The sequence below is a fragment of the Lepidochelys olivacea genome, assembly GCF_965140295.1.
Source record: "Lepidochelys olivacea isolate rLepOli2 genome assembly, chromosome: 3".
NCBI lineage: Eukaryota > Metazoa > Chordata > Testudines > Cheloniidae > Lepidochelys > Lepidochelys olivacea.
Window position 1 is genome coordinate 168,707,049 of NC_140413.1, and position 25,025 is coordinate 168,732,073.

Genomic DNA, 25,025 nt, shown 5'->3' on the forward strand with positions numbered 1-25,025 from the left:
GCATTATGCATATTTCAAATGGTCTGAAATGAGAAATTCAAAGAGAAACCCAAGGCATGTGAAAGTGAATCGAAACAGAAGAGAAGGTTTGCATGTCCCCCTGAAAACACAGGCCACTGACATTGATACGCTTCACTGTAATGTCGCTTTATAGGCATGTGTCAGTGGCCAGTTTGCATGCCTAGGTTATGAACACTGTTGATAGAAAACATTAAATAATGTAATGATGAATTCTAATAGCCTGCTCTGCTTTATTCTTTTAGGGAATCAGTAGCCTGTTCAGTTCACTGAAAGTAGTCCGACTTCTTCGGCTGGGTCGTGTGGCTCGGAAGTTGGATCATTACATTGAGTATGGAGCAGCTGTCTTGGTTCTGCTGGTGTGTGTGTTTGGTCTTGCCGCTCACTGGTTGGCTTGCATTTGGTACAGCATAGGAGATTATGAAGTTATTAATGAGGATACAAACACAATCCGAACGGAAAGTTGGCTCTATCAGCTGGGGGAGTCCATAGGAACGCCTTATCGGTTTAACTCGACAGGTTCAGGGAAATGGGAAGGGGGGCCAAGCAAGGATTCTGTTTATATCTCCTCGTTGTACTTCACAATGACTAGCCTCACCAGTGTTGGATTTGGGAACATTGCCCCCACTACGGATGGCGAGAAGATCTTTGCGGTCGCTATGATGATGATTGGCTGTAAGTACCAGAGATTTCATTTTTTTCATAGATAACAGGTATAAAGTCTTCCTGTGCAAGTTAACCTTTATAAAAATTTCTTACGCAGTATCTTAAGGGTTTCTAACCAATCTTTAAAACTCAGTTTTGTGACAACATTTAGACATCATTACATAAAATATTATGATTTTTCTGGTATGATATTTTAAAATCAAGGGTGAGAAATCTTGCATTAATGTTGCATGATATTAGAATGACTGTTTCTGTAACAAAATATAGTTGAATTTCTGCTTACATTTAAACAATTAGAACATGCAAGTTCTGGGTAATTAAAGACCATATATATGCAATCAAACAAGAATGAAATGTATTAATGTTTGTTTGAAACTAAGTACCTAATCCTGAAGATGTTTACTTGTCTGAACAACTGTATGCTGTGAAGTCAATAGGACTATTCATGTATGTAACGTTACTTGTGTGTATAAATGTTTGCATAATTGGGAACTAAGTGAGTAATTCAAAAAATCTCATCTTTCAATTCACTACTTTCTGGATTTTACAGTATCTAAATTTATATGTACAGTTCTTATATTCAGAGATGGAAATGCTTCCCTTACTATATTACACAAATCAAGAGTCAAGCTGCCAGAATAGAACCTAGAATATTTTGTTATAGAGGACGCTGGTAGTGACACATATGTTCAGGTTTCCTAAACTTTCCCATATGAAAGAATCTTGCAATTTTTTTTTTTGAGGAGCTCTAACATCTATAGTATTTGCAGTAGGGCTTTGAAATTCAACAGCGAGAGATCTAGGGGCCAGATAAGTGCCTTTTCTTTGTTACGTGAAATTCCATTAATCTTTAATTGAGTTATAAACTGTTGAAAATTGCCTGTCTGTTGTCAGCAAAATGTTGGTAGCATGTCAGACCGGTATCTTGAATACTAACATTCTAAGGAGAGAGACCGGTGCTGCTGCCAAAACAATAGCAGTAAGTACAGCGAACCTTGGGAGCAGACAGTCTCTCTGTGATGGTGGGAGAGAGCTGGGTTGAAATCCTCTTACAACCTACCTTGGACTCATCATGTGGCTGCAGTGGTCTTTCTCCCTACCCTCGGGGAGCATCACACTGGATAGGAGCTCCTGGGCAGAGGAGAGAGACAGTTGGGCCTGGCTCCTTCCAGACCCAGTACATGGTGGAGTAGTCTAGTCCATGCTCCGATAACAGCCTCCTTCTGTAATCAGCCCTGTAGCGAAAGTCTGTGCTGAAACTTCAGGGTTCAAACCCTGATGATGATTGATGGGGGGAAGGAGAAGGGAATGGGTTTGTGACAACTAACACAATAGAATTTTCACCCTTTTTCCTTTTATAAAAACAAACCATAGGAAATTACTTAACATGCTCTTAATGTTTTGTGTGTGTTTTGTTTTTAAGTTGCAAAGTCAAGCACCCAAGTTGCCTGTGCAACCTGAATTCAACCCCCTTGTGCATCATGATCTAGTTTTTAATTGCATGATCACATCCTCTTTCATTGCAGAGGACCCCTACCTCATTCAAGATGGACCCGCTCTTGGGGTGAAGCAGGGCTGTGTAGCGAACGATGCTGTTTTTCGGTCCCCTGCCTCATTTGTTCCAGAAGTAGGAAGCTGCGAAGTAAATGAAGGAAAAAGGATGATCTCATGGCTAAGGCAGTCGAACACCACACCAGAGAATTCAGTTCTATCCCTGCCTGTGTCGCAGAGCTTCTACGTGATGTTGAGCAATTCACTTAAGCCAAAATTTTGTCAAGTGAACACTAATTTGTTCCTTATTTTATGGGCACCCAGACAGAGACACCTGAGGTCTGATTTGCAGAACTGCAGATCACTCATACCTACAACTGGGGTCAACAGGAGCTGTGGATGCTCAGCACCTCCAGAAGTGTGATGTGGAGGGATGAGCTCAGAGTTGGGAGTCAAGAGGTCATGAATTCTAATCCTGATTCTGTCACTGATTCACCAAAGCCTAAGTCTTGCTTGTCTCAGTTTTTCCATCTGTAAAATAAAGAGAATAGTATGTGGAGATTAATATTTGAGTCACTTGGTTATAACAGTAATGGGTGCCCTAGAAATGACAATGAGGAAGCAAATAATTCCATATTCAGAGCAAGGTTTTGACAGTGAGCAGTAAATAAGACCAGGGCTATGCACTGAATGACGATAAAAAGAAATATTGAACACTTATATTCCTTAACCACTGTCCATCTTGAATACAGAATGAGTCAGGTCTCCTGTGGGGAAACAATAGTAGGTGATCATGTAATTAGACTGTATCATTGTGTGTGCATGCGTATGCATGCAAGGGGGCACAATTAAGGATGCACAGGCAACCTTAATTCTGGCCTTTCCTGACGTTTAAGTGCTTGACATTGCAATCTAAGTACTCTTTGGTTATTGTGGTTATTTATGTGTACAGGACACTCTGTATAGATCATGTGATGTGCTTTAGGTGAAAACAGTGATGGGCCAAATTCTCGGCTGGTGAAAATCAACATAACTCTATTGATGTCGATGGAACGACACCAGCTAAGGAGCTGGCCCTGTATGTTTACAGATGCCCAACTAAATCCTACTTTAAATGAAAAAGTCTGACTTACCCTCCAATGGGACTGCTTGATTGAGGAAATGGGACAACTCATGGGAGAAAATAACTGAAGGTTTCACAATCGAGCTTTTTATGTGATATCTGTATTGCATTTATTATATTACATCTCTACTGGCTTTCTAATCTCACAGTGCTTAATGACATGAGATGTGAACAAAAAATTGGAGCAAAGCTTGAACCAATCACACAATCTACTGTTGGAAAATGAGTCTGGCACAGATTGGAAAGAATATGTCTAGGTCACCTGAAATCAGTATGACAGACCAAGCAAATGGAAACCTGGTGCTCTCTCTTAATCAGAGACTATATGATAAATGACTTCAAACATTTTCTAAATCTTTGAAAAAATGGCCAAAACAAACACTTTAATAGGCTTCATGTGTAAATTGATTTGAATCAAAGTGCATGACTTGCAGAGATAAAAGAGAATTAGGTGATAATGTAAAAGACCTCAAGAAATAAATTATGGAAAGAATTATCTTGACTTTTGAGACATTTTTATTACAGTAGTGTCCAAGAGGACAGAAGAGTGAAAAGTTAGTGGATATTCTGTGAACAATGGAAGGAAGAAATATTTTCTGGACAAATGGACTTTGGACCAGATCCTGCAGGCTGCAGCACATCCCCTGAGATGTGGTGAACACCCAGAAGTACCATGATTTTAAAAAGAGTTAAGCGTGTGCTCAGCGTGTTACTGGATCATGTGTTAATGCAAAGGACAATACCTTAATTCAGAATAAGCAAATATGCCTAATACTACCTTCTTTTTCCTTCCCAGGACTATGGGAAAAAACATGTGTACTCTGACTTCTCAGAATAATGTTCTAATGGCTAAATGTTCTCTAAATGCTTCTGGGATCATCCTCAAAAATCTAATAATCCAAGGCCTTCTAGTTTCTTCTGGTAAAGGAAACAAAGGGCCTGCCTGACTCCTTGCTTATCCCAAAACTCCAGTTGAAGTCAAGGAGTTGCAAGGAATGCAGGATCAGGCCCAGAATTTCCTCCTCCTATGATGTTCTTCCCACTCCCCTTCCAAATGACATGTCTTTCAGAGCTGCATGAATTAGTAGTCTTGTTGTTGGCATGGAGGATCACCTTGTGGCCAGCCTCTGATGGATTTTATGGTATTGAGGGGCAATTCTTATGATACAAATGTTATTGCTTTGGGATAGATACGCTGTATTTTTTTTCCTCCTTCAGTTTTACAATTTGCATGTGCTAGTGTTTTCTTTGGTTACTGCTGACAGGTTCTAGCCAGGGCATTGTGCTGTGATCTCAGATGACATTGGCATAAAATGTTGCACAGTAATTATACAAGTAAGCTGAGTGTTCTTTTGTTATGTAATGTCTGCTAAGGAGACCAGTAACAATTCACTGCATTTCATACCTTGACACCAACTAAGTGGCTCTCTGAAATTAGAATCAGGAGATTGTCTTCTACTCTGCTTTTTATTTTTAATTCCCTATTATGTGCTGTGTGCAACTTGGTTTATATGTATTAAATAGATAACTCAGCACTTTTGCATAGGTATTGGAAGGCCACGCTGACTGGGGTTTATTATTCTGTAGACATGGCCTCCTGTGGTATTTTTCATATGTAAAGTGTCCCATGTTGTGATGTGTGAGTGGATTCATAAGGCAAAGAGTCCATCTAGTCTAGAATTTCTCACATTATCTCTAAATGCCTTAGAAAACATCCTCAGAAGTCTAATAATCTAAGGCAAGTTAGTTACTGCCAGTGAAGAAAACACAGGGCCCAATACTTTATTCCTTGCTTTTGCCCACACCATGACTTAATAGAGGTTTGTCTTGCAGACACTGCCCCTCTGACTGCCAATGGAATAATGTCCCTGTGGCAACTACAATCTTTATTCACATTATTAATAGGAAAGCTTGTATTTAGCTGTGTCTTCATACACTGAGCAGGTGCGAACAAAGAGGAGGAGCCAGTCCCATATGGTCACGCGGGTCTCCACTGACCACCATCTAAGTACTCTGAAGACGGTTGGTGTGCTGTGAACCACAGCCTATTTACCTGGTCTTGTAATTGAAATAATGCAGCAAACGTTGAACATGCATGATACTTAGGGCTGCTCTTGGACTGTTAAGAGGAAATGTACATACATAAAGTGAGAGAAGATTTTGTTCCCTTGGAAGTGAAAGCACAGATAAGAATTACTCAAGAAATACACTTAGATCATCATGGGCCTAGGTCTCTTTAGTGACATGTTCATCTCACTAGCAAGTGAGGGTTAGCTGGATTATTTCATAAAATGCTGCCATTACACATCAGACCTCTTGTGATCCTTCAGACAGACCTGGGTTGGGACCAAAACTCATTTTGAAGTAAGTATAGTTTTATGGATAATCTATTGATCCAGGGCTCTTCTGTTCCCTTCAGTGTTCGCGGCAAGGTGACAGAATTTGACAGCTGATTAACACCCTTGCTGTAGTGTTTGCAGCTCAGTTTCAGCAGTTTGGGTGCAGTGGGATAACCAAGACAACTGACATGGCCTGAATATATTGTTCCAACCAGTCCAGGAGGGGGTTGGACTTCTCCAAGAGGGTGGGGGCCCAGGCCAAGATCTCCCCACAGTCAGCAGACTGATGATGAGCCCTACTTGGGCCTGGTGTGTGGGGAACAATTGGGGGCCACAGTCAGAAGAGGAGCCAGTGGTGGTTTAGGAAATCTAGGAATTGAGCACAATCACCACTAAACTTGTGTGGGAGTGGGACCTTCGGCTCTTGGGAGGCAAGAGCCAGGGTTGCCTGTGGAGTTGCTTGGGCTCGTAGGGCTGCATTCTGCAGCTGCAGGGTGGACACTTATATCTGCAAGTTCTGTATGGCCCCAAGCAGCTCCGCCGGGGAAAACCTGGCCTGAGTGGGGTCCATGCCAATGAGGTGGGCCCTTATGCTTTGTATTGGGCTAATTAAACTGTAGCCAACCAGGCTATGGGCAGTCAAGCCTAGTGGTGGAAGTGAGAATTCAACCTATGAGTTAGAGCTGGGTCTAGGGTGGGCAGTGTCCAAGAAACAAGCTAAGGGTCAGTACCAGAGGGACAGAAGCCAAATGCCAGAGCCAGAGGCAGATCCAGAGATCAAAGTCAGAATCTGAAGCTGGGTGGAGCAGGGTCTAGAATAAGGGCAAGCATATATGCAGGGGTCACTGCCAGTTTCAAGGCAATACATTGGTTGCCTAGTCGTGAAGTTAGGGGGCAGGTCAGTAGCGCATCCTAGCTCATCTGGGTCCTTGATACCCTCCAACCATTCTGAAACATAGCCAGGAACACTGCTGCATTGCAACAGTTGTCCTTCATTCCCGCACTCGAAACCCCTCAGCCCCAGCTCCACATCAGAGCCCACACCCCCAGCTAGAGCCCTCACCCCCTTCCACACCCCAACCCTCTGAACCAGCCCGGTGAAAATGAGTGAGTTAGGGAGGGTGGGAAGAGCGAGTGACAGAGGAAGGGGGGCGGGGCAAGAGTATTCAGTTTTGTGTGAGTAGAAAGTTGGCAACCTTAGGACCAGATGGTATTCACCCAAGAGTTCTGAAGGAACTCAAATGTGAAATTACAGAACTACTAACTATAGTTTGTAACCTATCATTTAAATCCGCATCTGTACCAAATGACTGGAGGATAGCTAATGTGATGCCAATTTTTAAAAAGGACTTCAGAGGTGATCCTGGCAATTACAGGCTGGTAAGCCTGACTTCAGTACTGGGCAAATTGGTTGAAACTTCAGTAAAGAACAAAATTGTCAGACACATAGATGAACTTAATTTATTGGGGAAGAGTCAACATGGTTTTTGTAAAGGGAAATTATGCCTCACCAATCTACTAGAATTCTTTGAGGGGGTCAACAAGCATGTGGACAAGGGAGATCCGTTGGATATAGTGTACTTAGATTTTCAGAGAGCCTTTGACAAGATCCCTCACCAAAGGCTCTTAAGCAAAGTAAGCAGGATAAGAGGGAAGATTCTCTCATGGATTGGTAACTGGTTAAAAGATAGGAAAGAGAGGGTAGGAATAAATGGTCAGTTTTCAGAACGGAGAGAGGTAAATAGTGGTGTTGGGACCAGTCCTATTCAACATATTCATAAATGATCTGGAAAAAGGGGTAAACAGTGAGGTGGCAAAATTTGCAGATGATACAAAAATATTCAAGATAGTTAAGTCCCAAGCAGACTGCGAAGAGCTACAAAAGGATTTCACAAAACTGGTGACTGGGCAACAAAATGGCAGATGAAATTCAATGTTGATAAATGCAAAGTAATGCACATTGAAAAACATGATCCCAACTATACATATAAAATGATGGGGTCTCAATTAGATGTTACCACTCAAGAAAGAGATCTTGGAGTCATTGTGTATAGTTCTCTGAAAACATCCACTCAATATGCATCAGCAGTCAAAAAAGTGAACAAAATGGTGGGAAATCATTAGGAAAGGGATAGATAATAAGACAGAAATATAATATTGCCTCTCTATAAATGCATGGTATGCCCACATCTTGAATACCGAAGCTGGTCTCCCCATCTCAAAAAGATAACCAAAATGATTAGGAGTATGGAACAGTTTCCATATTAGATGAGATTATGAAGACTGGGGGGAGTTTTCAGCTTGGAAAAGAGATGAGGAAGGGGGGATATGATAGAGGTCTATAAAATGACGACGGGTATGGAGAAAGTAAATGAGTAAATAACACTTCCGTCTTCTGATAACACAAGATCTAGGGGTCACAAAATGAAATTAATAGGCAGCAGGTTTCAAACAAAGAGAAGGAAGTATTTTTTCACACAACGCACAGTCAACCTGTGGAACTCCTTACCTGAGGATGTTGTGAAGGCCAAGACTATAACAAGCTTGATATATAAAAAAGAACTAGATAAGTTCATGGAGGATAGGTCCATCAATTGCTATTAGCCAGGGTGGGAAGGGATGGCGTCCCTAGTCTCTGTTTGCCAGAAGCTGGGAATGGGTGACAGGGAATGGATCACTTGGTGATTACCTGTTCTGTTCATTCACTCTGGAGCACCTGGCATTGGCTACTGTCAGAAGACAGGATACTGGGCTAGATGGGCCTTCGGTCTGACCCAGTGTTTATATGTTGAATGGTAACCAGTAAGTGTAAGGGAATCATAAAAGGCTGTGAAATGGTTCTTAACTTGCACACATGTGGTATTCTTTCTGAGGAGTTGGATAAGTGTGTGAGTGTACACCAGGATATGGAACCTCCTGAATCTCACACCACATACTCTCACTGGCCCTTGTCACTATGTGCATACTGAGGCATTGCTCAAAAACAGTAGAAGGAAGGTGACATAGGCAACCTTTTTATCCCTCCCGCTTCTTTTTGTCCTTTAATTGGACAACAGATTCCTTTGGGTGAGAGTGAGTGTAATGTAAAAGGAGATGAAGAGCTTGTACATTTCAGCCATTATAAGCAAAGTAAAGGTATGTGTGTGTTAATGGCACATAGTGGGGCTTTGCTGAAAGAGGGCAGAGTTAAGGTTGCACGAGCAACCATAACTGTGTTTTCTGACCTTCAGACATTTGAGTTTTGCTCAACTCTGTGTTTTTCAAGAAGACAACATACCACCCAGCAACCTTAAGGCAGAGTGTAGTTTTTTGCCACTGAATTGCTACAAAAAAGGACTGGTAAATGCTGCCAATAATGCTCTTTGGCAGAAAAAAATTACAGCATTAAATTCAGTGTAACAGTTAGCTGGTTATTCTGTCTTAATTGTGGGACAGCAGAGATAATTTACTATTGTTGAATAAGTTTGCTAAACTCCCAAACCACCTCCCCCCCTCAAAAAGTACTTCCAGACTGCGTAGAGTATAATTGTTAATTTCTTGTTTCAAAATAATTTTACCATTAATAATGTTTGTTACACATCTGTCTACTCCCCAAAGAATTTTCTGCTGGTGAGCTCCCAGTGGCACATATAAAATCTTAAAAAGCAATCTATCTAGCATATTGCCTGCTTTATTGTCTGTCTTCAACAACAAAACAAACATAAAAGCAACTTGGAAAAGAGAGGTAAAGCAGATTGCTGATTACAGTTTGAATAGAAACGGATGTAGCTGACTGACACCTTTTATTGCCTTTTTATTGAAAATGTAAATCTAAACTTCATCCAGAAATAATTGTGCTTGTACAGACAAAGATATCTTTATCTGAGGATGCACAACTAATTTAGATGTTATTCAGGCCCCATAAAATTGTTATATATAGTTGTAGATTAAGGTCAGAAAGGACCATTATGATCATGTAGTCTGACCTGCTGCAAAACAAAGAAAATAGAGCCCCACCCAATAATTTCTCAACCACGCCCATAAAGATTTGTTATAGCTCAAACAGAAGTTAAGAAAGACACCAACCTTCAGTTAAAGACTTCAAGTGATGGAGAATCCACCATGCCCCTAAGTTGTTCCAGTGATTAGTTACCCTCTCTGTTAAAGATGTGTGCCTTATTTCTAGTTTGAATTTGTCCAGCTTCTGCTTCCTATCCCTGGATCTCATTAAGCCTTTTCCTGCTAGATTAAAGAGATATCTACTGTTAGAAATCCCCTGCCCCCGGCCCTGGCCCCACCATGTAGATACCTTTAGACTGTGATCAAGTCACCTCTTAACCTTGTCTTGGATATAGATAGTGTTCCCAAATCCATTTTACACATAAGTAAACTGAGGCATAAAAGGGTAAAATGGCATGCCTGCCTTATCACAAGTACTGGGAATAGAAGCATGAGGCGTTAACCTATATACCAAATACGATTATTATATTTGTTCCCAGTCTCTACCATTCATGAGTCCTATAATTGACAAGACACCTAAACATTAGAGAAAAATACCAATTCTGCAGCACGTTATAGGACAAGGAAAAGACATCATATTCCCTATCTCCTTGAGAGTGGCAATGACAAATACCAGAACAATGAGGGACAAGTCTTACACATCTCTCCAAAATTTGACTTTCTCACAAAACACAGGTGCTCATATACAACAATTTCCTGCCTTCCTCCAAGCAGCATAGGAATTGGTGTTTTAAGGGAGCATCAGTTTCAGATTGGGCTGAACGATGATATAAAGGATGGACTGGCATGGGTCAAGCCAATGTCCCGTCTGGATGAACTGATCGACCTGAGTATCAGAATTGATCAGTGGCACCATGAATGTGGCCAAGCCCTGACAGTACCCCTGCTTCCCACCTCTCAACTGTGCACCCCATTCCAAGACCTGGAACCCATGCAGGCCCACCCATGCCTGGGTGAGGCTGGGAAGAACCAGTGCTGAACTTTCAGGCCTGTGTCTGTGTTGTGGGGGCAGCAGACCCTTTGCCTTGAGATGCAACGGTCAGAGCAGATTCAGGGTCAGGAGATGCCAAAGTCAGGTTGGGCTGATTCCTTTTAACCTCCACATGCCTTTGTCAGGATGGCAGCAACCTCAAATTCACCCTTGATGTGTCTCCGATTGCCATTAAAGCACTGACTCTAGGCAAGGCTAAGGGTCTACCTGGAGGATCTGCCTAACTTGGGAGCCTCCGGCAATTTTATGGACCAGGATGTGGTTAAGGCCCAAGAGATTACTGACATGCATAAAAATTCCCTGGATCTGGTGGAAACTAATGATGGGTCGTTCCTGGCCTCAGGGCTGGTCACACACCAGACCACCCTCTTAGGGGTCATTACACTCCAGGGGCACCAGGAAACTCTGCAGTTCAGATTGACTCAGGCACCCTCATTCTCCAGTCATCCTGGGAATGCCCTAGCTCACTTTTCCTGACCCCTGTATCCATTGGTGAAAAGGGACAGTATTCTTTTGCTCTCAGTACTGCCAATGATTCTCCCTTCTAGAGGCCAGAGAATTGGTATCCTCTGCAGCTCATGTCATCATTTGGGGAATCTGTGCTACAAGAGAATGGGCCCATTGGAGTTGGCTGTACCACCAACTGTCCCATCTGCTGCAGCTGACAAAATACTTGGCAAGTACCACAGCCTTGCAGATGTACTTGACAAGGAAAATGTGGACACCCTTCCATCACACTGCAAAGACAACTGCCCAATTGACCCTCACCTAGGTGCTGAAATTCCCTTTGGCTGCATACACACCCTTTCCAAACCACAGTTCCAGGCCTTTTGTGTCTGTCTGCAGGTGAATCTGCAGAAGGGGTTTATCCAGCTGTCCATCTCTCCAGCTAGGGCCCCAATCTTCATTAGATACAATGGTTCCCCCCCTACATTGACAAATGGCCGTCAATAAGGTGATGGTTCGGAACCGTTAACCACTTCCCATTCATGAACTCCTAGACTGAGTATGCTCTGCTCAAATGTTTATAAAGGTAGGCCTCCACAGGGCGTATAACCTGGTGAGAGAAGAAGAGTGAAAAACCATCTTCTCCACCCCATATGGACACTTTGAATACCTGGTGATGCTGTTCAGTCGCTGTAATGCTCCTGTGACCTTCCAGCACTTTATCAATGACGTTTTCTGGGACATGCTGATTACATTCATGATGATCTCTTGATAACCTTATATTTTGTAAACGACCAAGCACAGCACAACCAGCATGTATACATGCCTTAAAAAGGCTCCGCCAATGCCTCCTATATGGCAAGCCAGACAAATACCAGTTGGATCAGGACACAGAGTTTCTTGGCTGTATCCTCTCATCTGAAGGCCTGGATGGCTGTCACTTTTTGTGGGTCCACAGCAATGACTGGATGGCATCCAGGGGGAGCACTGCATTTTGGGCTTCGCCAATTACTATAGGTGGTTCATCAAGGGTTTCTCAGGGATGGTTCCCCAATCATAGCCTTCCTGCAGAGAGAAGCCCATTTTTTTTGGTTCCCAGAGGCATGGGTGTGTCTTGCATGCCTAAAGCAGAAATTCATCACAGCCCCCGTTTTGGTTCACCCTGACCCAGGCCAGCCATTTATGGTAGAAGCAAATGACTCAAACTTTGTACTGGGAGCAGTCATATCCCAAATGAGAGCCTCCAATGATCAGCTTCATCCTTTTTGTGCTTTTTACTCATGCAAACTCATTCCAGCGGAGCAAGACTATGAAATGAAAAGCTACTGGCCATTAAAGCAGCCTCTGAGGAATGGCGGTGTCTCCTGGTAAGTGCCAGATTCCCAATCCAAGTCCTCACCAATCACAAAACTTGGAATTCCTAAAGACAGTTCAGCACCTAAATTTGCGACAGGTCTGCTGGTCCCTCTTCTTCATACTATTTGACTGCTTGGTGACTTATTGCCCCAGGACCAGGAATAGAAAGGCAGATGCATTATCTCGAAAGAGAGAATGTGGTGAACTTGACTATCCGTAATTCTCAGACCATCAAATTTCATCTCTGGTACCACTGTCTGTGACCCGATATACTCCATACGTTCCCTGCTGCCTAACGATCCCGTTGCAGTCAGATCCGCCTAGACAATGCCAATGCCTAGATTGCCTCAATCATCACCGTCTCAGGAATTTTGTATAGGAAAAGGTGTGTCTATGTACCTGATGCCTGCTCCAGGTTGCAAGTCCTACAAATCTACCACAATGTTCCTCTAGCAGATCACTTTGATCAATTCAAGACCCAGACCCTGGTGTTAAGGAGTTTTTGGTGACTATCTCTGTGCTTTGGTAGCAAACTATGTATGGTTCTGTGACCTTTGTGCCTATACCATATCTCCCCTGTTCGAAACTGCTCAGTCTCCTTCAGCCCTTGCCCACTCCACATCAGCTTTGGGCCACTGTGTCGATGGAGTTCATTGTGGAGTTACCAACAGTACAGGACAATTCTAGTGGTGGTCGATTTCCTGACAAAGATGGTGCATTTTATACCATGTTGCAGCCTCCCTCATTGCCCATGAAACAGCCGATCTGTTCAAAAATATGACATCTTTTGCCTTCATGGGTTGCTCACAAGCATAGTAGCCTCGTGTGGGTCCCCGTTTGTTTCATGCTTTTGGCGGGAATTTCTGCACCTCCTGGGCATCAAACCTTGCACCTCATTGGTTTACCACAGTCAGCCAGAGAGAGTCAATCAGGTCCTGGAGTAGAACCTACACGGTTCCTACATTGCCACCAGAACAATGGGCTGGCATTCATTCCCCACACAGAATTCACTTACAACAACTCCACACACAACACGACCCAGAAGACCCCTTTCTTTGTGAATTCTGGGGTCCACTCTCTAATCCCCCTTGACTTACCAATGCCCACTGTTGCTTACCTAGCCACATGCATCCACCAAGAACCTCAAGAACTCATGCACCGGTTAGAAGAGGCTAAAACCTCATACAAGTGCCATGCTGACTGCCTCAAAGTAAGGGATATGGTTTGGCTGTCCACCCAAAACCTGTGATCCACCCATCCATCCACAAAGCTGAACCACAAGAACTTGGGGCCTTATGCAATCATGGAATAACTTAACCTGGTAGCCTTTCAACTGCAGCTGTCACAATCCCTCACAATCCACCTCATGTTCAATGTCTCCCTTCTGAAGCCTTTCATCAAGAATCCCTTCCCACACTGCATCACTACTTCCCTTTTGTTGATAACCATGCATGGCCAAGAGGAATATGTGATCCAGCAGATTCTGAACTCCCACCAAGTTTGGGGAAAACTCCACTATCTGACTGGGAGGGATATGGTCTAGAGGAGTGTTCATGGGCACAGAACACATTCATGCCCTGGACCTCCTGCATGACTTCCGCTGGGCCTGTCCTGCGAAACCCAGCCCAAGGTCTCCTGGGAGGTGATGTGGAAAGGAGGCAGGTGCTGTCAGGGACCGGACCAGATCAGCTAGGACCAGCTGCTGGCCTGCTCCCTGGCTAACTTTGTTGCTGGACAACCAGTGAACCCAGATGCACTGCCTTGAGAGAGTGACTCCAGCCCCTGAGAGGCTGCTGGTTTAGCAGCCCAGCTTATAAGCCTGGCCCACACTGCAGATCAGGGCTGCTCAATGCAAAACATGCCCATGACTGTGCTTGCCCTTGTTTCAGCTCTGCTCCAGTCCTGCTTCCAGGCCCTGCTCCTGTTTTGTTCCAGCCACTGCTTCCCTCTGGCTTCAGACTTCTGACTTCAAGCCCCAGCTCTGCCTCACAACTCTGGTTGATCCCCCGGTTCTGGCATGCGGCTTCTGTCTCTCTGGTACTGATCCCTGGCTCTGCCTCTGGCTTACGACTCCAGTTTACTCTCTGGCTCCAGCATTTGGTTTCTGTTCCTCCAGTACTGACCCTCAGCTTGTTTCCTGGACCCAGTTCTAATAAGTAGGCTGAACTCTCACTTCCACTACTAGGCCTGACCACCCACAGCCCAGCTGGCTATGTGGGGTGGAGTTTGTGGCAGGACCAGAGAAATCACAGACAAGATTTCCGTTCCAAAACACTGTCAGTTTTATGCTTGAGAGAAAGATCCCTGTCCAATAGATGTACCTATGTGTGTGACAAAGAGTGAGGTGTGAGGGCTTATAATGTTTGTATGCCATTTAGTACACGTTTTCTGGGCAGCCATGAACACTTCTATTTCCTGATTAATGTTCTTCCAACACTCGGGGAGCTCTACCAAACCCATGCCTCACCCTGCAATGGGGTGTCCTACCCTCTTTAACCCCTAACCCTAGGGAGCTCCACCATTTGTAACCCTAGCCCTGTCCTGGGGAACCTACCAATGGTAAGTCCAGTGAGAGTCTGGGGAGCCGTATCACTTTTAACACTAACTTTAGCCAGGGAGCCCTATGCTCTGTAACCATAACCCTAGTTTGAAGAGCCCTATGGGTCCCAACCATAAGCAGACCTCGGTGTTTCTACCCTCTGTTACCCTAATACAAGCCTAGGAAGCCCTAACGTCAGTAACTCTAATCCTAGTCTGTGAAGCTCCTCACTCTCTAACCCTGAACCCTTGCATGGGGAGCCCTAATGGGCCAGAGCTTACCTGATCTTGGGGAGTCATACCATTTATAACCCTAACCCTAGACTGGAACGCCTTACTCTGTGATAGTCACTCCTGAGCTTGTGGTAAGTGATAGTTCTATAAAACATATGCTCTCCAAGTCTGTCCGTAAATTGGCCTGCATATGTTCACCTCTTGATACATTAGTGTATATATAGCTACTGACAAATATGAAAGCTATTGATAGAGGTAACAGGTATTGATTAACTTCTCTGCATCAGTGCCAATTAATCAAAATAAATTTTGCTTGTCCCTTTGCACGGGTAGGCAGTGACAGAATACTTTGAATCCAACTTGTTGTCCACGTAGTGTCAGTCCCTCTGGAAGGTCCCTTGTAAAACTGGCAATTTTAAAGCAACTCTCAAGGGCTGTGGAAGAAAGAGTTCACTTTATATTTTTAATACTGGAAAAAATGTGGTGGGAGATGTGTGCCTTAAGTAACAGGTTTCATATAGTTTGTTTGGTGACGCTGTCAGGGTTTGGATTTTTTTGTTGCTGTTGCAGTGACAATCATTTTCCCAGACAAGAAATAGTGGAAATCAGAGGCTTCTTTTTTATGTGCTGTGTTCACATCTGAGCATTATTTTGGCAATCTGTTTCATGTGCATGTGTAGAAGGGATACACAGATTAAGTGCTCTGTATTATCTATCTCTGACATATCAAAATACTGAGGTGGGTATTTTCAACGATGCTTAGATGCTCCAAGTTGAGGTTAAACACCAAAGTGCAGTTTTTCCAGCTCTGCTTTCCAGTGGTTTCAGTTGTAGTGAAAAGTCCTAATCCTGTAATCAAAGGGCCTGACACTCAAACTGGATCCCCATTGGTCAGTGGGAAGTTTCTTGGAGCAGGAAGTTGGGAATAGGGCCCATTGTTCCTTCAAGGTAAAAGCTACTTTTTAGGAAAGACAAGGGCATATGTTTGAATATGAGGCTAAATAATAAAATTCAGATCAGTCAAAATAACTTGCTCAGACAGAGAGGCTAGAAATAGAATGAAAGTGGAAGCTGAATGGTCAGGTTCACAGAAATACATGCTTATATGTTCCAATAATAGATTTCAGCCATGGGAGTCCATCAAACAAAGCGGGCAAGTGATTGATCTTATGCAAAATTAGCATCATAAAGTCCCTCTAGCACTTTTTAGGGGCTACTCTGTATTTTGGAGAAAGGTAGAAACAAAACTCCTGGAACATTTGACAAAGTAATGATGGTTGTACTAATTTTGTTCAGTTTGGCTATGCATAGACTCTTGCTAATTGAAATTAGAATAGGATGCAGGAAAAACTGTTAAGTATGAAAATGGAACCAGACGATGGCATTTGGCCAAAAGCAGCGGAAAGCTGCCCTCAGGATACGTCTACGTTGCATCTGGAAGTGAGCCTCCCCGTCTGGGTCCACAGATGGCCTGGGCTTGTGCTAGCATACTAAAAATCACCGTGTGGACGTTACTTTGACATTGTGGCTCAGACTGGAGCTCAGGCCCTCAAACCCGCTGCCCCCCCCGAGCCCCACGCTTCAGAGGCCAAACTCCAGCCTGAGCCATGACATCAGAGCAACATCTGGATAGCTATTTTTAGTGCACTGGTGCAAGCCCCACTAACACAAGTCTGTGGACTCAGGTTGGGAAACTTGCTCCCCGATACGGTGCGGATGTACCCTAAGGGGCATGAGGACGTCCTCGTCTGGTGTAGTGATACATAACTAGCTGTATGTCACGCCTTGGTTGAGAGGATGTGGCCAGAGCATACTGCACTCTGGGGATCTCCACTAGCCTAATGACTCTTTGGGAGCTGGTGTGGATAGGCCTGGCAGAAAACTGACTTCAGGATTAGAAAACTGCAGCTTTGTAGCTCACTGCTTCCCCACTCCATGGTGCTTAGTGCTGGCTGCCCCCTTTGTTGGGCTGGAAAATGGAATTTGAATATAGAAATATTATGGAACCTCATTAATTCTCACTTTGCTGATCCGCAAACCTGCTGACTCTCGCACAAAACCTGGCGTTGTCCCTTGTCGACAAAGATTTACTAGCCAAGCACTACGGAGAGGATATGCTTACCCAATATTCTCAAGCGCATACTCTGGCAAGTGGTATCATAAGCAGCTCAAGCTAATCCACTTTTTTCAAAATACATGAAGCAGCTAATGATGTAATGGCCTTGATGTGGGTTTTAAATCCGGGTGTTGGACTGACTTACTAATTCTGCCAGGGGTCTCCCAGCCATTAGAAGACATGAACCAGGCTCTACACATGAGTTCGTAAAAAAAAAAAAAATAATAATAATAATTAAAGGCGCCGGTTATGGTTAGAAATATTTAAAAGTACGAGTAGTGAGGGCTGCTGTGGTAGCTCTGCAGTGTGTGCTAGAGTGGGGGAAAAGAGCCCAGGAAGCCACTTTCCTGAGTAATCCCACCTCGGGAACAGACATAGGGTCAGATCTTCAGGGAACTATGCCCAAGTACAGTGGCTCAGGATCTGGCCCCTAGAAATTTATTTTTTAGTGCTCCAAGAACACTAGGAGGAGACCCCAGCTAGCGGTGCCAGCAGCACCATCTGGGTTAGAGGGGAAGGGGTGTCAGGATGATGGATTTTGCCACAGCTCACCCTTCTGATTGATGCTGGCCGGAGGTTGCAGAGCAGCATCGTGGGGTGTTCAGGCTATGCCTGCTGATTAGGCATAGTGACCATAATCATGCTCCCCCTGGCATACCGAGGCTCCTGACACATTCCTCATTGCCCAGGCTCATAGAGCCTGGATGCCTTGTTTTTAAATCTGGTTCATCGTTGGCGCCGACATTTCTTCCAGACTGGACTGCAGTCATGTTCCGAAAAAGGGTTGAGGAGGCTTCGACACCCATGTTTCATTCACAAAGAATGACGTTGAATACAGGTTAATTTGAACAAGTGAGACTTTATTAAACCCTGTGGAGGGTTCTGTCCATGTGGCTGTGTTGTTTCCAGCCAAACACCCTGTTTCCGTGTCTCTTCACTATAAGTGTCTCTTCAGGGAACATTGGCCTTTTGACTCCATTTCCACTGATCCTGACACATCTTCCCTATTTTACAAACCTTTTAATATAAACATTAAAAACAAATAATTGTCTGCCAGACCCCCACCCAGATCCCTTCAGCCAAAGGTTGCTAGCACATAGCCAAATTGGAGTCTCATCTGTATCACAGACTTAACTGGTTACGTTGTCTTTGAGATAGTTTGGTCTCCTCAACAGGTGACCACACCAGGAGTGACCTGTTTCCTTATTGTCTGTCTCTGAATCTAGCAAACTATCTCATCTCCCTGTGGGCTTGGCCTCTGGATGGTTTTCTTTGTCTCCATTCTATGATGATCTGTATCTCTGAATAAATTTATTTATTAGCACTGTATCTCTATAGGCTCTCTGTGGGTGTTGTCTGCTGGCTCATGTCTCCTTCTGCTTCTTTGGATCACCTGTCTTTCTTTCACAGTCACTTTGTATGACCTGGGTGCCATTGCATCCCTCATGACTCCCTTAGTGCACTCCTTTTCATGTCTCTCTAATGGTTGGATCCTCACAGGAGTGCTTGTCTCTAGGGCTGGTAGGTCCGAGAATATGTTATTCTCTAGTGCATGCTTTCTCTGATTGTTGGCTGTCTCCTCTCTTCCCCATCCTTCTGGCTGCAACAGGTCTTACCTCATTAGTAGCAGGGTCCTTTGTCCCATCAGTGCCTGTGCTGGACTATTTTGACACCCATGTGATGGAGTATTCCTGTGTACCAAAAATGCTAACATGGAATCTGAACCAGAAGAAGTAGCCTTGAGTCACAGTCTCTCAGCTGTTTTGGCAGCTGATTCCACCTTACCATTACTCTGTGGTTACGCTGTGGGGGAGGTATGGTGATCAAACTCCCTTTTGTATGCAAATTCACTGAATTCTTCTGAGGAAAACTGGGATCCATTGTCAGTGAATACAGTGTCTGGAATGCCACACCTCACAAAATGGACCTTCAGTTGACTCGTCACTGACTTGTTTCTTGTATCAGGCAGGACATCAACCTGCCACAAATGTGGACAGTAGTCAAGTACTGCTTTTGCTTGAAAGTAAATAAGTCCACTCCCACTGTTTCTCATGGTTGGGTGGGTAGCTCATCTGGTAGGTCTTTCTGCTGGCTGTTATCACATGACCAGGAGTGGTGCTGTGTATTCATTTCTGGCCAATAAACACACACTTGGTCCTAAGACAGCTGTTATACCCAGGTGTGAGGCATGTAGTTTTGCATTAAATCCTTATGTAATGAGGTGGGGACAACAATTCTTGGTCCTGAAAATCGGATTCCATTCTGCACACTCAGCTCATCTTTAATCTGAAAACATGGTTCTGCTTCTGTTGGTACTTCGCTTTTTGTATCCTGGCCACTCCGCCCATTTTGCTCTCTTAACTGCCCATTTCTGTAGTCTCTTTTATTTCCATCAGCTTTGCTGTTGGAAACTGAAGATAGCGCAGCATGTTAATGATTTCTGTGTCCTGATCACCTTCCCCAGCTCACCCATGCTGGGTATATGCTCTTCTCAGGGTGTCAGCTGACACCAGTAATTATCCTGGATGATATTTGAGCTTTAACCGGTAACACTGGAGGTGCATCAACATGCTCTGCAATCTCTTTGGAGCACTGAGGGGGATTTTGCCATGATTGTCTCTAGGGGTTTGTGGTCTGATTGCACTGTTACTGGCTGACCATAGGTATACTGATGGAATCGCTGCATTGCAAATACCACAACCACAAGCTCCTTTTCTATTTGGGTGTACCCCTGTTCAGTCTCTGATAGGGCTCATCTGGCATAAGCAACCAGCTGTTCCTACAAAGGGGCTACATCCCATCCTTTCTTTGATGCACAACACTGGAGTGTCAGTGGTCTCCGGGCTGGTAATATTTCAGGACAGGAGCATCCATTATTTGTTTTAGCATGTCAAATGCTTGCTGTTGGGTTCCTGCCCAGTCCTGCTCAACATCCTGCTTTGTGAGCTGACGTATGGCTTCTTCCACTGCAGCCAGGTGTCGGCAGAACCTGGACAGAAAATTTATCATTCCGATGAAGTGCTGCATTCCCTTTCCCATCCTTTGGAGCTGGCATGCCTCAGACTGCCTTAATTTTGTTTGGATCTGCTTTCAGCCCCTCTGCTTTGAGCAGATGTCCAATGTATGTCACTTCTTGCCGTCTGAGTCATTTTTTCCCAGGTTGTTTTATGTTTTTGTCCCCACATCACTGTAGAAAAGCTTGTCATTTTCTGTCATAGTCTCATTCTACCTCTGTATCGTTGCTCCCTTTGCCTACAGGATCTCATCTGCAGTTATTTTCACCCCAGACAGTCCTTCCAGGGCCTGGCTGAGTCTTTTTTTCTTTGGAATGCCTCTGGTGCTGGGTTTATGCTTATTGTTATGGCCCACCATCTGTACTGACCAAATGATGTGGCAAAGGTGGTCAGCATACCGACTCCTTATCCCGGTTTATGTCCCAAAACCTAAGGCACATCACAGGCCATAAAGATTCTGGCTTTGGAAAGTTCTGGCAAGATGTCATCAATTGGGGGAAGTGGATAGTGGCATCTTCTCAATGCATGATGAAGTGGCTTTGGGTCTATGCAGATGTATAATTTTCCTGATGGCTTCATTACCACCACCATATTGCTTAAGCAGGCTGTACTGGCCTCTAAAGGTACTACTATGCCCCTGCTCCGCAGACTTTCAAGCTCCTTGTGTATTGGATTATGTACTGCTTCTGTAATTTTCCTTCGTGCAAAGTTCACATCTTCTACTGTGGAGTCCACTTCCAGTCGCAGCTTTCCTTCAAGGCATCTGTCACCTTTGAAAATATCCCCATATGCTTTTAAAAATGTCTCTGTTGTCTATGGACCTCCCATTTTTCTTCTTGCACTGCAGCTGTAGAATTTTGACACTGCACCCTGATCAGAGCCATGGCTTGTATGGCTATATTCCCCAAGAGGGATCTGTGGTGCTTACCATTAACCACCACAAACTTCAGTCATTAATGCAGCCTGTTGTTTTTCTACATCCTGCATTATGCTCTCATTGTACTTTATTAGTTCACACCTGTTCTTTGTAATGACTGTGTTCAAATCCAAGTTACTCTGAGGAATCACACTGTAGCAAGCCCTACTATCCAGCAGAAATCACACAGGGAAATTCCCTGTTATGGTTGTTGCCTATATGGAAGTTGGTAGCATCCCTTGTTGCTTTCCTGTCCCAATACTCTTGAAGCTGATATGCTCTGAGACATGCGGAGAGAATCAAACTCACCGCTATCTGATATGCCATCCCCCCCTTGTACAAGTCTGACTGAATTTTGCTGGGACCTTCCTTTGCTCTTGCATGTGTTGCTAAAATACTTCGACTTGCCACATTCTTCGCAACGCTGCTCTAGTGCGGGGCAGTTCTCCTTTACCCACTTGTGCTGTCCCAAAGTACATGCATCTCACTATGGGTCTGGAACCCTGGCCACCTGCTCTCCTTTGCTGTTGTCTCACTGCCTGTATTTCTGGGGGTGTTGGGCCTCCTCCCGCTCTCATCCTTTCTCTTGGGACTTCTGCTGCGTGGCCCATGACCGAGTTCCATGGCTCCTGCTGACTGCTGCGCTGCAGCGAACTCATGCTTCAGGCACCACCACAACGTTTTGTTCACAAAGAATGATGCTGAATGCAGGCTGAGTTGAACAAGTAAAACTCCGTTAAATCCTGTGCAGCCCTCCCAACGGTCCCAGGTTTCATGGGACTGTCCCACTTTGACCTCTTCCCTCCCCCGAGCGTTCAAGCCTGCTGGGTGAAGCTGGGGGCAAAAGGGGAAGTTTGCCCTGGCCTCCTATTTGAGCGCCTTCAAACTGAGTGGTATTGAGACCTGGAGCTCAGGGTCACAGTGCCAGTCAAATTTGGCACCCTCCCCCCCACCCCCGTCTCCAGCTGCAGAGGAGCAGCTGGGCCAAACCTGAGTAGCACTGTGTCCCTTGACCTGTTGCGAGGCATGCCTTCGGAGTCCTCGGTACATGTGGCTGAGCTGCTTTAAGTTCAACCCCCATCGTTCCCTGGTCCCCAGTGTCTCCTCAACACCAGTCCCCCCAGTTCCAATGATCATGACACAACCCTGAGCAGTTTTCTTTGTTTCTGTCATGAGTGCAGGTGTGCTCTTTCAGATCATGTCCATGGCCTAGATGGTCAGGAAACAAAAGGAAGTCCTGCTGTAAGAAACGATCTTTGGGAGATTCAGCCTCTATCAGGCTGCCTGGGATTACAACAAACATCCTGTTAAAAATGCCAGAGCTGTATTTAAATTTCAGACCTCTTGCTAACTATTGAAGTTTGACTCCAGCTGACACTTGCTTAATATTAACAATGGTTGCATTGCTGCTTCTTCTTGCAGATAGGTTTGCATGGCTTCTCTCTCTGTGTCCTGTCCCAGCATCAGATAGCTCTTGTGGATTTGTGTGGCAACTTCAAGATTCTAAAACCTGGAATTATTAATTTTTTTAATCAATAGTGGTTTAGACTGAAGGGGGAGCCCTGACTCCTGGCAGGCTTATTCTTGTGTTCTCTGCTTCACTGTTTGTTTGCTGATGTCTGTCAAGATGCCTGAAGAGCCCATGCAGGCTTCAGTACAACTGCTGATGAAATGTCAGATGTTTTTTCGGATGCCATCCTTCCTTGATTCACCTGTTAGCTTTAATCACTTGATTCAGTGTACATTACATGCTAGATTCTCTGCTGTGTCAAGTTTTAGGCTCGGTACTGCAAATGGAGGAGGGCTGTCAGAGAGCTTGCAACAGCTTCCTGGTTCTTGCCCCAGTTCAGGTCAGAGCAGCCTTCAGGATGGAGCTTCTTTGAGGTTACCAGGGGGATGTATATCGGAGCTGGCTTTGGTCCAGTGACCACATCTCTTTGCGATACAAGAGAAGGAAGAAAGAAAAGAATGTTTTAGTTTTTTGGCCACACCATCCTTTTGAGACTCCAGTCATGGTGAATATAAAGCTTTCAAAGGGGTGAATTGGTGACTGATGTGCAACTCATCAGTACGTTTGGGAATTGCAAGTCTATTGCACTTGTGGTGAGATTTTTCTAAAGCACCTAAGGAACAAAATAAGGGAGCTTTTCCTGAGTTAGAAGCAGCCTTGATTTCTAGTTTACAAACAGTCGCAGTGGTTTGATAGTTACTTGACGCTCAGTGCATACAGAGCATGCTAAAGGAATGTGGTCCATGCCAAATTTTGAAGCGTGTCAGCAAATTCCAAAATGAAAGTTGCAACTGCCTTAAAATCCTCTGCTCCTAGACTAGGCAGAAAACAGGTACACATGCCCATGCTCTGACAGGCCATGTGAATGCTGTGCAGTCCTGCTTTCCTTCTTGGGACCATTCCAGAAGGTGATTGATAATGGAAAGATTCCTGGGGAAGTAACTGTCTTTTTTACTTATGTTTATTCAGTGCTCCAGCCAATGGGGCACCTATTGTGTATTTTACTTTTTACACAACATATATAATGTAAAGGAACCACCTGGGTATGGTGGGGTTCAAATAACCATGTTCACTGAACAGGCAAGGCCCAGCTGTGCGTATGTGTCTCTGCGTATGCATGCTCACGCACACTGCTGCTCTGGCAGGGTTCTGGTAGCTTCTGAAGCATAGAGGATAGTGAGGGTGTCTAAAGTTATTTAAAGGGATAGTACCCTGTTCCTAGATGCATGGTGTGGAAAGTGGTACATTTTTAATTGTTGGCCACCAAGTAATTTTATTTTAAAAATTACTAAAAATATTTGATTTAGTGAAACAAGAAATGGTAGTCCCACGCTGACTAATTATTTCTTTTACTGACATCTCAGGGATGTGACTCACACTATCTTAGTCAGAGGGTCTTTTTTATATATCTTAGAGGACACCAGGATTAAAAACAAGCAAAATAACCACCACTGTTAGCCATGCTATTTTATTAAAGAAAGGGAAAGAAAAAATTAAACAAACCAACACAAATGACAGAACACATGTGCCAGTCAATGGTTACTTCCATTACAGTTTCTTCTGTATGGCTTTCTGTAGAGAGCTTTTTAACAGAGATTATACCCTGGAGAGTGAAGTGCCTCTTGGGGATGTTCTTTGTCTGGTAAGTTGTTGTCTTAGTGTATGCGCAATGTGCCTCAGGTGGCACATGACCAGGATTCATCATCAAATTTGGTCCGCTGGTTGGATCATTAGCTTCCTCAGCATGGGCTGGGTACTGATGGGGAGCATGACGTGAACGTTGATTTAAGACCAAAGTGTATTGGTTTCCCAAAGTTATTGTGAGTACAGTCTTAGTATCTCATAGATACTTAATTTTTTTTCCCATTTCAAAACAGTTTAAGGGCAACTGAGTCCTCTCCGGTTATTATTAATAACTGGAGAGTTTATAATTGGGCAAAGTAAACAAAGTATTTAAATCATTTACTTAAAAGAATCCATTTAAGGAGGTGTCTTAAAACAGGCCAATTAATGAATATTTAAAAACTTACCTCCAATTAAATCCCCCTATTTCTGTGTTTATAAGAATGCATGGTCTCACCATTTGGTGATTAACAGGAGAAACTGTTAATAGTTTAAGTTACAACCGCATTTCAATATTCCAGTGAAACCAAACTATACATTTCACAAAGATATTTTGCCATTTCAACATTTAAGAAATAAACAAAGGTTTAAAATAGGTAAAATATTTCCCATGGCAGCTTATACTTTGAAATTTCTTATTTTTA

General features: G+C 44.0%; 1 protein-coding gene across 1 annotated transcript in view; it reads left to right on the plus strand.

Annotated features, from left to right (window-relative positions):
* The window catches only part of KCNH1 (potassium voltage-gated channel subfamily H member 1), a gene marked incomplete at its 3' end in the record, with an annotated part of 195,375 nt that overhangs the window by 76,113 nt on the left and 94,237 nt on the right, over positions 1-25,025 (plus strand). The window contains exon 7 of the mRNA XM_084624947.1: positions 264-693. Coding sequence (XP_084481073.1) covers positions 264-693 — 430 coding nt within the window. The remainder of the gene's footprint in view (positions 1-263; positions 694-25,025) is intronic.